The sequence below is a fragment of the Ailuropoda melanoleuca genome, chromosome 5 (genome assembly GCF_002007445.2).
Source record: "Ailuropoda melanoleuca isolate Jingjing chromosome 5, ASM200744v2, whole genome shotgun sequence".
NCBI classification, from domain to species: Eukaryota; Metazoa; Chordata; class Mammalia; order Carnivora; family Ursidae; genus Ailuropoda; species Ailuropoda melanoleuca.
In genome coordinates, this window is record NC_048222.1 from 44,644,278 (window position 1) to 44,657,796 (window position 13,519).

The following is a 13,519-nucleotide window of genomic DNA, read 5'->3' on the forward strand; positions in this document are numbered from 1 at the left end:
GGTTAAGAGTTGGCTTGTGTATCTTCCTGCTCCCCTGTTGGGGGCATATATATTTATAATTGTCATATCCATTTGTTGAATATTTCCTTTAAGAATAATATAGTGCCCTTCTGGGTCTCTCTCTATAGCCTCTAGTTTAAAATCCAAATAATATAATAATAATAGAATAATATAAATAGAATAAATATAATAGAATAATATAGTGCCCTTCTGGGTCTCTCTCTATAGCCTCTAGTTTAAAATCCAATCTATCTGATATGAGAATTGCTACTCCAGCTTTCTTTTGAGGTCCATTTTCATGGAAGAGGGTACTCCATCCCCTTACTCTAAGTCTGAATGCATCTTTGGTTTTAAAATGAGTCTCTTGTAGACAGCAAATGGATGGGTCATGTCTTTTTATCCAATCTGCAACCCTGTGGCATTTTATGGGAGCATTTAGGCCATTTACATTGAGACTGAGTATTGAGAGATATGATTTTAATGATGCCATGTTGCCAGTAAAGTCTTTGTTTGTATCGGTTGTGACTTTCTGCTCTGTATCACTCTTGGGGCCTTTTTACCTTTATAGAACCCCCCTTAATATATACTGTAGGGCTGGTTTCTTGGTTACGAAGTTGGTTAATGACTGGCGATTCTGGAACATCTTTATCTCTCCATCAATTCTGAATGACAGCCTTGCTGGATAAAGGATCCTTGGCTGCATGTTTTTCTCTGAAAGAGCTTTAAAAATGCCCCCCCCCCAACCCTTTCTCTCATTCCAGGCCTGTGTAGACAGGTCTGACGTAATTCTGATACCTTTGCCTTGGTACGTGAGAAATTTCTTTGTCCTTTAAGTATTTTAAAGTAATATCAGGTGCATACAGGTTCATAATTTATCATCCCAGCAAATTAGTCTTTCTATCTTTGTAATGACTTTCTCTGTTTCTACTTAGAGTTCCTTTGTCTCACAGCCTATTTTGTGTGACATTAAAAACAGCTTCTCCCGTTTTAACTAGTTTCCTGGGACATCATTTTCTATATGCTTTTACTTTACACTTTCCTCTGTCCTTAAAATATGTCTTTTAGAAATATAGAGCTGGACAATATGAGAACCTTTATTAATAGATTTAGGGGTGCCTGGGTGGCTCAGTTCGTTAAGCATCTGCCTTCAGCTCAGGTCATGTCTTCGGGCTCCTTGCTCAGTGGGGAGCCTGCTTCTCCCTCTCCCTCTGCTCTCCCTCCCTCCGCCCCAACACTCATGGTTCATGCACACTCTTTCTCTCCCTCTCTCTCAAATAAAACCTTAAAAAAAAAAGAGTTGAATTTACTTTTATTTGCTATGATGCCTAATATTTAGAAGTCTTTCTCTTATTTGTACATTCTATGTACCATACCTTTTCTGGCTTTGCTTCCACAATCCACCCTGCTCAACTCCTACTGTATTGGTCACATTGTTTGTATATCCTCTCCACTCCTCCCAGTACTGGTCTGGAAGTTACAAAATCTATTTCTGTTCTTTTAAGCTGCCCCAGTCTTTCCCCAATATTTTACTATGAAAAATCTCAAACACACAAAATGTTGAAAGAATTTTATGGTGAACACTCTATACCCATCACCTAGAGCGGGCCTCAACTTTATCACATACACTTGATTTAAGGTCTAATGTTGATCAGTGCATCTAATCTTCTTTGATAACAGTAAGATGCACAGAAGGCTTTGATCACTTTTTCAAGTTTTCCACCATGTTTTTAAGGGGCTTGCAGTTAGTCCTTATTATAATTGTTAACTGCTGTTTTGAGGTAATCGTTCTTCACATTTACATTCTGCTAAATTCTTCGATCAATATTGCTTCTTGCATCATACCTTTGCCACCTTTCTTGAAATAATTCATAGCAGTCCCATAGCCTGCACTGCAACTTTGGCACATCAGACTAGATTTGGGAGAACTGGCCGTTTTCTTGGCTTCTAACTCTCCCTGGTTCTGTGCTTTATTTCTGTCTTCCTCACACCTATTTTCCCCATACACAGAGCAGACGGGGACAGTTAATAATCCTCCAGTCTCTGAAAACTCTGAAAATCTTTCCTAGTCTCAGATTTTCACTGTTTTAAGTAAATCCTTTCACTGTTTTAAGTAAATCCTTTCACCCAGCTGGAACTGAGTCCAGAAAGCATTATAGGGTCAGTAGAAGGGTGTGGAATACCTCACAGAAATGTTCACAGGAGGCAGATTTTCAGCACAAGTGCTGTACAAATTTTCAAAAAAGCAAAAGAAATGTACCATGAATGCACCTCCAGAAGCTAGGCGGCTGATATTTTGGCCTGGCTCTATCTTCAACCTGGTTCTGTGACAAGTCTAACTTCCCTACTTTTTCTTTTTTTTCCCTTGAACTCTTAATTCGTTCCAGTGGATAGAACCTATGAAAGCGAGGTGGGGGACAACAAGGGCTGGCAAACACGGCCCAGCCAGTCACCAGGGACAGCTCCGGCATTCTATCCCTGAACAGACTCTGAATTTCCAATATGCAGTCAGGGAAATGTGACCCTGTTGTTTTGCTTTAATTAGGAGGAGACGAATATCCTCGGGAAGTTTTACCTGTACAATATATGCAACAATGTATACAATTAAACCTCTACATTAAATGAAAATGCCTCATTACCTAGACTAGATTTGGTGTAATTAAAAAGTAAATCAAATTCATAAGGAAAAATAATGCCACAAGGCATCATAAGCTTCTTTTAATTTGGAATCTGAGTAAGGATACACACACCACTAGAGGCATGGGCTTCACACTATAATCCCAGAAGAAAGCAAACTGACTGAATACGATTGTGCAACCCTGGCTAGCACAGATTAAGACAAGGGGCATGTTTAGTGGAGTGTACGTATGCAGCGTTCCACAGGCCCCCAAACTGCAGAAGATGCTGTAAGAGTAATACCGATGCTCTGATACTGTTTGGAATCCCCACGGAAGTCAGCCATCTGGGCTGTCACAGAACAGAGAAAGGCAAACTTCCCGGGGTTCCTGCAAGGAAGGAAGCCAGACTGATTGGGGAGAAATGGGCCCTGAGGAACACTTGGCCATATGACTTACGTGGAGAAAACAGAACAAAGTCAGTGACAGGACATGCGTAGAGCTGTTCTCAGACACAAGGTCACTGCACAGTATAGTGTAGGCCAAAGCATCACTTTAGAAAGGCTCCTTGGGATTCATTAACTCAACGGTAGAGGGTTTTCTTGGTAACAACTCAGTTTAGAACAAACACCATGTTGGACAAGCATCTCTATTACCAGGAAACAAGTCAGATTTTCTTCTTACTCTTGGGCCTATGCTGGTCCCAATTACTTTCCACCAAAGTGAAAGTGGGGTCAAGGGCCAAGTAAGCACTTATGTTAACCTCTCCCCTCAATACACTTGGACACAATGCGATCGATACCCTACTCAACACATCTCATGTGGGCATACCCTACAGAAAAGTGACGTCTGCCCCCAGCTGGCATTCAGCTCAGATCCCACTACCAAAGCTTCTACAAGTTGCACTCTAGGTGACAGCAGGACATTGATCATGTCAAGACACTCTGAGTATTTGTTGGAGGGTGGTGGTGGAGGGGGTTCGGACATGTTTCATCTGTCCTAAGAGGAAGCAGGAGAGAGAAAAGTGGGGGGGGGGGCAGGTAAAGGAATGTTACCAGAAGAAGAAATACACAAAACTCTTGGAGGAGCTGATCAAAACAGAGGGCAAGATCACTTTAAACCAAAATACCCTCTGTGTGGCTGGGCCTGTCCTGTTGTGCATTTCTAGGAAATCCAGCACTAAGGCCCACGTTCTGTGAGGCCATGATACATCTGTAGGGTTGCATCCTCTTAAATCTCCAAGTACTGAGCCCTCCCCCCAAACACCCCATCTATTTCTGTAAGAGAACCAAAGACCAGATGTATGCAAGAGCAAAGTACTTAATGTGTACCCCACCCTTCCAGAGCAATGGAGAATTCCTAAGATTGTAATAAAGAACATGAAGCTCTTTTATGCTCTGTGGTTCTAACAGAGGAGAGTCTTGAAAAGAAATTAAAGATGACAAAATCTGGCCTAATATGAAAAAGGAATGTTCTAATGGGAAGAGATTTCGGAAGATGGAGGTCTTGAGTTCCTCCACTCCAGAGATATCCCAAGACAGACCAGACAATGTCTTGGCAGGGTGCTACAGAGTCTGTGGTCTCCACGGAATCACCCTCTGCCAGAACGTGGAGCAGTAAACTGTCACAGTCATTCCTACACTGAATTTCCAGGCCTCTCTGCTTTCTCCGAGGTCCACAAATTTGATCATATACTCAACTGAGGCAAAGCTAACAACCTCACAACTGATTGCAACTAGGGCATGTATTTTACATAGCTGGCTCAAAATAAACAGTGAAAAGAAGAGGAGAGGCGAAAAGAGGAAAAAAAACCCAAAAGGTTACTTACTCTAAGAATCCAGGTTTGTGTTTATGTTCCACATGAGGTCCAAATTGTATCTGGGCTTGAAATCCTCCAAACTCACAAGCTTTCTCGAAGGAGACAGGGTGGGAGCCATTTAGGATATCATCCCGAGCCTGAAACACAAGAGGAAACGAAAAGCATCAGGAGCTTGGGGAACCATGCATTCTCTCCAGGGACATGTTCCTGCATCTGAGAGCACTCTCCATGCTGGGCAAGGGGAGAGTGCCAGCCAAAGGGGTCACACTCAGGACACTGCAGGTGACTGTGGCACAGGATTAAGGCAGAAGGAAAACAAGTCCTTCCCCCAAACTGCCTCTAGATAGAAAACATCAGCAGTATCCAGAGTATTAAAACTAAAGCTTCAATATCTAGGAAGGTAGAAGTGAGTATGAAAAATAAACAGGCAAAGTGAAATCCTTGTGATTCACAATATACATTTTATGTCCCTAAATCATTAAAGCTAACAGGAAAATTACCTAGAGGTCAAATCAACCCAACCACCATCCCAAGATAAAGGCCAATGTAATGTAAGGTGGTGGCAGGGCGAGAGAGATGGACAGACAGTAACTCAATACTACAGCCATTTAAGGGAAATAAGCAAAACGCACAGTGCTAGAATCAGGAACTCCCTGTGTCTCAAGTCCTTCTCCCAGTTCCTGATTCACCACTGCTGTTGCTATCTATTCTTCTGTCTTTTCTTTCTAGAGTTCAATGACCCCCAGACCATTCTCCAACAGATACTCTAAGCTATGGCTCTGAGCCTTAAACCACCAAGCATTTTCTTAATGCCTGGCTATCTTCGTTCCTTCTGCCTCCCAGCCGTCCTCCTTCCATGCCATTCTTGTACCCACTAACTCAGGGGTTAGCAAACTTTTCCTGTCAAAGGCCACACAGGAAACCTATTAGACCTTGTGGGTCATGTGGTCTCTGTTACAACTACTGAACTCTGCCACTGAAACACAAGAACAGCCACAGACAATATGTAAACGGTTACATGATACGGAAGGGTTTTACCAATGTGTAACACAAACGAATGAGCTTTGTTCCAATAAAACTTTATTTAGACACACAGGTGATGCCATGCCAGCATTTTGCCAACCCCTGCATTACTTCTAATGGCAGCTAAGTAGGTGAATGGAAGGAGAGGAAAGGGAAGGAGGGAAGGAAAGAATGAAAGAAAGATCAGGTTTTCCTTGAGCTGAAAAAAAAAAAAGACTGAGGACTGTCTGGTACGAAGCCAACATCTTACATATTGGGAAACTGCAAACCCTTAGAAGTTAAATGACTTGTGTGAGTTTCAACAATAGGTTAATGGTGAAGACATAAAAGGCTATGAAGAGACTATCTTTCAGGTAATGAGAAATATGGATTTTCTGACCGATATTCACTTGTATCCTAAGATACCAGCTAAGAGAGGTTTAGCGCAGCGGGGAGCCTGTTAAGTGCCTCAAAGACAGGCAGAGATAGTACCGGCCACCAGGTCCCAATCTGGGAGGCCAGAGAAAGGCCCTCCTCTCTTTGTGGAACGTCAACCTGCACCACAACCAAACACGTGAGGAACCCCTCAACAGTGCCCCCTCGAAACTGTGAGTCACAAACGCCAGGGAAGCCTGAGCTAAGCTCCAGCTCACCACCAGCCACGGCCAGGAGCTTCCTACCTTCTCAGTACCCTCAGTGAGCATTAAATGTTGTACCTGAACATAAAGCAAGTTCAGCTGCACGGGGTCTCTTGAGTCCACATTCTGATCAGAGTAGAAGAACTTCCGTCTAAGTAGCAATGTTTCGTGTTCATCTACTCCTTGTTCTCTGAACGTTCGGCTGTGATCCAGCCAATTTACTGCAACACAACAAGACAGATGAAAGAAGAACTGTATTTATTCTTCTTGCTTTGAAAGGATTTATCAAAGGAGAGGTGGATTTCTGGAACACTGATATTCAGTTAGTTACTGGCATTAGAACTGTGCTTTTTAACTTTGCGAAATTATTTCACATAGACCATCGTGTACCATATGAGCCACCAAAACACAACTGAGAGAAAATCCCCAGTAGCCATTCCTGCAGTTTGTTAAAGCCCCACAATCAATTTATAACATGGGGGGAAAGTAAGAAAAAAATCAATGCTTTATGCCAAGACAACCAAGTTAGCATTTTCCTTTAAGTCAACAGTGGATACTTCAGTCTCATCATGTGAAATAACTTATAAACTGAGCATAATGAGTTACCTCCACCCATAAGCAAAAGAGAGGATGAAAATAAAAGCAATGGGGGGTGCAGTAGGACAGGGCACTAAGGGATCAGGGATGGTAGAACCCTGCCCGTAGCCCAGCTTGGAGCTCATTCAGAAAACGCTCACCTGCTATCTGGGTGCACAGGAATGGCCCACCCCTCTACACTCTCTATAGCTCTCATTCCCACACTCCTCCCTGGGCTTAGCACAGACACTGTAAGTATTACAAGTCTCACTGGATTCTAAGCAACCTCAGCCCAGGGAATGTGTGGGAATGATCTCATCTCCCACGGTACCTGGGAGAGTATCATGCACATTATAAAAATCCTTAGGATTTGTCTACCATTGTCTCACTTGGAAAGAAGTATGTAACTGGAAATCAAATGAGGCAGGAAAAAAAAAGGAATGGAGAAAGCGTAGAGGAAATGAAAGCCGTACTGAAGATCAATGAACATAACGACAGTGATGACATATTACCAATACAGCAGCAAGAACAATGAAAGAGCGAGCCTGGGAAGGTCTATACAAACTGTGCATGAAGTAAGATCCTTGATGGGGTGGGGGATGCTGGGCACCCAGGTGCACATAGCATACTTTGGGGACACATGGGGTATAGATACTGGCTTTTCCAAATATTCTGTGTGGTCACAAAAGAGGACTTTCCTATAATTATATTAATTAGCATTTTGTAACCTCTAAGGAAATAATGGATCTAGGCAATGGGCATCAATGGCTGTTAACAACACAAAAAAGGAGACAACCAGATACAACTTTCTGATGGAAGTATACAACAGCATATAAGGGGTCTTTACTTAAAAAATAGACACATACACACGAATCTGATCAAGTTTCCAGATCTCAGGAATTAAGAGATTCAGAAGTATGTGTTAGAGGACACCACAATCAACAAAATTCAGACTGCAGAAAACTCCATACAAATAACAATCTGTTTTCTTCTTCACAGAAATTCCGAGGGAGGGGGAAAAAAAAAAAAAAGATGGAGAGGAAGTTTGAGATGAAAAGAGTTAAGTGTTACATCCTCCAATCTTATTTGGACCCCAGTTTAAACAAATTACTAGCCTTTTTAGAAGACAGTGTAAACATAATTTGTATATTTGACATTAAGAGATTACTCTTTTTTAAGGTGTGAAATAGGACTATAGTCTGTTTTTTCCCTTAAAAGTCTTTTAGTGCCACAGACTGAAGTATTTACAGATGGACTGAAGACACAGCCAACAGAAAACTCCTGCCCGGGGTCCTGTAGGTGAGGAGGGGAGTGAGGCCTGGCCACCGGCACCCGGCCCGCACTCCTTTCTGACACTTACAGTCATCATCTGTGTGGAGCTTGGCCTTCAGCTTCTCCATCTTCCTCTCATCTCGCAAGAGCGTCCTGTCTTTTTTTAGTGTCCCCGTCCCTTCCTCTTTCTTTTCTTCAATCGTTTCTTGGATTAAAGAGTACTCTTCATAGTTTGTTATTCCTAAAAATATAGATTAGGTTATAATTACCAGTGATGACACTGCTGTCACTCCTTCCAATGGGGGGCCTGTGACACTCTGAAGAGTCCCCGGTAGCACAGGGCAGAGAGAGGCTTTACAAAGGTTAGGGTTGGGGGCCACCCAGGGAGCACACATCAAATAACTCTGGCCACAAAGGTTGCTCGGCTAATTAAGCCATGTTTAAAATGTCACATTCAATTCTCCTAATTTTCAAGAAACAGGCACAGAGTAGAGATCATGCAGAACAAGGCAAGACGGTGTCAAACAAGAAGTGGCTGAAGCAACTGGTCTTCCTTTGCTTGGAGAGAAGACTAAGAGAGGCCAGGATATTTTCTGCAATATTTGAAGAGCTCATGCAGGAAGGAGACAGACTTGTTCGCAGAGGATATGAATAGTAGCTACAAGAAGAAAAGTTGTATAGCAATCAATTGTATAGGCTGTCCCTATCAGTCTTCACGGAAATATTGGATGTCATTGATGCTTATATAGAATCTCAGCCATGAACAGGAAACTTAATTATATGATTCCAAACATACTTTCAATTAAAAAATTCCTTGTGGGGGTGCCTGGGTGCTCAGTCGGCTAAGAGTCTAACTCTTCGTTCTGGCCCAAGTCATGATCTCAGTGTCCTGAGATCCAGCCCTGCATAGGGCTCCACACTCAGTGGGGAGTCTGCTTGAGATTCTCTCTCCCTCTGAGCCCCCCTCGCCCCATCCCCATTCATGTGTGCTCTCTCTCCAAAGTAAGTAAATAAAATCTTTTTAAAAATTCCTTTGGCTTTTGAAAGGGAAATAAAATCTCTCAATTTCGACTCAGTGAGACATTCAAGTGTTTATGACACCAGTTAGTGGGTTTGCAAAATCTAGGGAATAGCAACACTGTCTTAAGGATTGGACAGAAATCAGTGGCTAGGGCACATTCACCACTGGCAACTCACCACATGGGGGTGAAAAAAGAACAGGTGCGTAATTAATAATGAAACAAAAACAGGAACTTTGGCAAGGGAATGCTCACCTATCCTGCTGCAAATAGTAACCAGGAGTTCCCCAACAGTCTTGGAGTCATCCACCATCACGGTTTTCACGGATCCATCCAGCATCCGGATTTTCTGAGGTCTCTGTTTCTTTTTATATTCCAAAATATCCTAGAGCAAAACCCCACAGATTTTTCACACGACTTGATAAACCAGATAATCAACTTGGACACTTTTAAAAAATGAATTTTCCCTAGCACACTCTGATTTCCTCCTTCAAAGTTTTCATGAGATTTTTGCCACTAAAACAGAAACCCCAGCGCTCAATAATTGCTTCCAACAAGTCTTCTTAAAATCTGATGGTGAAATTGCCCCCAAACAAGTATGGTTTATAGCTTACAATTCTTGAAAACTAACCTCTACAAACTTAAAGTAGCTTATGCCTTCCTGAAAGTCTGTGGATGATCTGCTTTGATGAGAATTAGCAGAAGAAAAATCCACTTACCACTGAAAAAGACAGTAGTGTGCTTCTCCAGTTATCTTATGGTTGCAAGCAATTTTTAATACAGATGTCATGAAGGAATAAATAATACCCCCCATGATTCTTTATAGTGGTGGTATGCCACAAAAGTGGTTTTGCAGTAATGGCAAGATCAAACGGGGGTAAAAGGTTTGGAAGTTACGTTTAAATAGACTTTTTTTTTTTAAACTACATTTAACAATAGAATTATGAATGGAAAATTAATTGGTACCACATAATTCACTCTCAAGTAATGGAATACTGAGCAGTCAGGTATGTGAATTCCATATACTAAAATCCAGTATCTTCGAGGTTAAGCTGAACAGATAACATATAACTGAACATATAATACTTTTTTACTCATTACCTCTAATTCCAAACACAACCATTTTTTGTTGTCACTGATTGTTGTCAAGCTTACAACTCATATGGACCCTCTTGTACAAAAACAAAACTGATTAATATTCAATCTCTGACTACCTTTAGGATCTTTTTGTTTTCCCTCTAATCTACCCTTACTTTTTATCATTAGTCACAGGATACTTCCTATATCCTTACAGAAAGACGCTATGTCTTATTTCCTAGCTACCAAGTGCAACCACGCCATGTGCAGAGAGCTGAACACACTAACCCTAAGCTGCTTTCATTACTCTGTGGAGTTTCAAGAATTCGGACTGCCGATATTCCCTATTACTACCTGGACAGCCCTTACAAAGTCAACTACGTCAACGCTAGGAATAAGATGCCCTTGGAGCAAAACATTGTTGGGTCTCCCTTTTTCTCTGAGGCATAAGAGTATGCTGACTTCTAGAGAAGGCCCACAAAGTGACAAAACAAAACAAAAACAAAAATGACTTCTACAACATACCCCATTTCGCAACATGTAGTAATCCAGTGTTCTGCCTGCTTCCAGCCAAATTCCTTTCCTGGGGTCTTCATCCGAGAGAAACAGCCCATAATCAGAAGCTGGAAGATAAAGACAAGAGAGGATAAAAGACTGAGTGCCGATGAAGCCATCAGTGACTTCCAAACCCTGAGTCGGCTGACTTGGCAGGATGTGGGCATTCTCCCGCACCAGCCAGGTTTCGTTCTGACAGCACGACCAAGCCGAGGGGCTAAAGCAGAAGAGGAGAGTGAGGCTGGAGCTGCAACATCAACACCCACAGAGAAGGTTCGTGATTCTTAAAAGCAGTGGGCAGCCGCTGTGTCTACACTTTAGGGAAACACCAAGAACAGAACAGCCCCAATTTCTAATTTCTGAATTGGGCTTTTGTTCCCTCTCACTTGCTATATAAAAACGTGGCAGAGAAGCCATGAAGGACAAGACAGGGAGAAAGTGAGGAAGTGACCACTTAAGCCCAAGGTCACTTAGGCAAAGAGGGACCAATGGAGCCTTTACACTTTGAAAATCCCTCCATCATCCCAAAATAGCATTTGTACAAAAGGTAAGCAGGAGGGCCGAGAGAGATGAAGCCTCTGTCACCCACACCACTAAATTATGAATATAGTTGGAAAATAAAACTTTGTGTTCTCCATAGAAATCCCTTAATCTGATCAGGAAGTACAAGAGCATGGTGGCAGGAAGAAAGCAGCATCATTTCCTGTCTAAAGATTTCTTTTTTTTTTTTTTTTTTTTTTATTTTTTTTTTTTTTAATTTTATTTTATTATATTGTGTTAATCACCATACAGTACATCCCCAGATTCCGATGTAAAGATTTCTATCTTGGGGAGCCTGGCTGGCTCAGTCAGTAGAGCATGCAACTCTTGATCTCAGGGTCACGAGCTCGAGCCCCATGTTGGGTGCAGAGATTACTTAAATACATCTTTAAAGACTATAAATAAATAAGTACAATAAAGACTTCTGTCTTCCTGAATGTGATTCAAGGCAACCTCAGAGACCCCAATGAATGTCTGAGCTCCTGTTGTTTCTTAGAAAAAGAACTTCAAGATCTAGAAAGGTCTTGATCTTCACCAGAGCTAAACAGCAATCCAACCCAGAGAAATTATTTTAAATCTGGGAGAAAAACAGGAGAAGAAAAGGCACTAGAAATGATTGGACAACCAGAATTCGGAGTAACGCTGGGAATGTGGGATAACTTTATTTTTATTTTTGGGTAATATAAAATAACAGAGTGTTTTAAATATATAAATAATGCTTTTAGACCAAAAGTTTGGCAGTTTTGTGAGATCTTTTTGAGAACATCAATGCCTATCTCTAACCATCTTTGAATATTTGATTCTCATATTCCCATTTTTAAGGTAGGTTTCAGACCATTTTCATGGTAAAGGCCTATTAATTTGGGAGTAATCCCAATTTCTCAAGTGCCAATCAAACACTAAACAGAGGAAGGCAACAGAAGAGAAAAGGCAATGGAAAATAAAAATTCTATGAATAGCTTTAGTTTAAACTCAGATTAATAGTAGTCAGTGGTTTAAACAAACAGGAAACAAAACATAGATTCATAGATGCTTCCCACCTTCTTTAGGGTTTGAGATAAGTTTATAAACCCCCTTCAAAGTAACTGAAATATAAGGCTTGCCCTGCATCCTGATGGCAGTTCCAGCCTTCTTATATGGAAAGGCAGTTCCGGCCTTCTTCCATATATGGAAAACAGGGCTCAGGGTATACAAATCAGTAACTGTTGGAATAGCTTCATTTGTATTTTATAGGGCAAATGAGATGATCTATCAAAAAGTGACTTGTAAACTGTAGAGAGCAAGGCTGATGTATGGAAGGATCATGACTATGGGTGTGACAATGATGACTCAGGGGCAGCTGTGGCCATTGTCAGCACAAGCCTCACTTGGGAGTTAAGTAGTTACGTCCAGGGTAAGAAGACAGTTCATTTGAAACATACACACTAGTGGGCTTGGGGACCACTCGGGGCATCTGTTTCTTTAGCTACTAAGCAAAGAACAAGCACATTTCAAGAAGTCAGTGAATAACCAACAGCTTACCTTGGCCAGTTTGTGCCTCAGGTACCCGTTCCCGAATGACTCGACATGCATCGTACACGGCTGTAGATGGTTCAAACTGCATGGTCTTCACCACATTGCAGTGGCGGACACAAATCTTTAAGGACAGGGCCACCATTTTTCTAAATGATCTGAAGATTCTCACTTAGAATGTCTGGAAAACATGACAAGATAAATGGTGATATTCATAATAGTCTTGAAAAAGCTGCTAGATTCTAAATCAGCTTTAAATAATTGAAACAATAAAATAGCAATTAATGAGAGTGCTTTGGATAAAAACACGAATTAAAAGATTTTGAAAATTTTAAAATAAAACAAGAACATCTAGTCTCACTGTTTATTTATCCTTTTTATAAAAATTTTTTGGGGCGCCTGGGTGGCACAGCGGTTGAGCGTCTGCCTTCGGCCCAGGGCGTGATCCCGGCGTTATGGGATCGAGCCCCACATCGGGCTCTTCAGCTGTGAGCCTGCTTCTTCCTCTCCCACTCCCCCTGCTTGTGTCCCCTCTCTCTCTGGCTGTCTCTATCTCTGTCGAATAAATGAATAAAATCTTTAAAAAAAAAAAATAAATAAATAAAAAAAAATAAAAAAAAAAAAAATAAAAATTTTTTATTATGTTATGTTAGTCACCATACAGTACATCCCAAGTTTTTGATGTAAAGTTCCATGATTCGTTACTTGCATATAACACCCAGTGCACCATGCAATACGTGCCCTCCTTAATACTAATCACCAGCCCATCCCACTCCCCCACCCCCTCCCCTCTGAAGCCCTCAGTTTGTTTCCCAGAGTCCGTAGTCTTTCGTGGTAGTCTCACTGTTAACATTATCACAGGGTGGTAAGTAGAATCTCTAGGGAGGAAGGATCCAT

The 13,519-nt window shown here is 41.5% G+C and overlaps 1 protein-coding gene across 13 annotated transcripts in view; it reads right to left on the minus strand.

The window, feature by feature from the left end:
• The window catches only part of TLN2 (talin 2), a 422,904-nt gene that overhangs the window by 179,121 nt on the left and 230,264 nt on the right, over positions 1-13,519 (minus strand). For all 13 annotated transcript variants that reach the window (XM_034660877.1, XM_034660886.1, XM_034660882.1 and 10 more), the window contains 6 exons: positions 12,632-12,803; positions 10,541-10,638; positions 9,194-9,323; positions 8,008-8,160; positions 6,150-6,292; positions 4,441-4,568 (listed from right to left, as the gene is read on the minus strand). In XM_034660877.1, coding sequence (XP_034516768.1) covers positions 4,441-4,568; positions 6,150-6,292; positions 8,008-8,160; positions 9,194-9,323; positions 10,541-10,638; positions 12,632-12,767 — 788 coding nt within the window. In that variant the 5' untranslated portion in view covers positions 12,768-12,803. The remainder of the gene's footprint in view (positions 1-4,440; positions 4,569-6,149; positions 6,293-8,007; positions 8,161-9,193; positions 9,324-10,540; positions 10,639-12,631; positions 12,804-13,519) is intronic.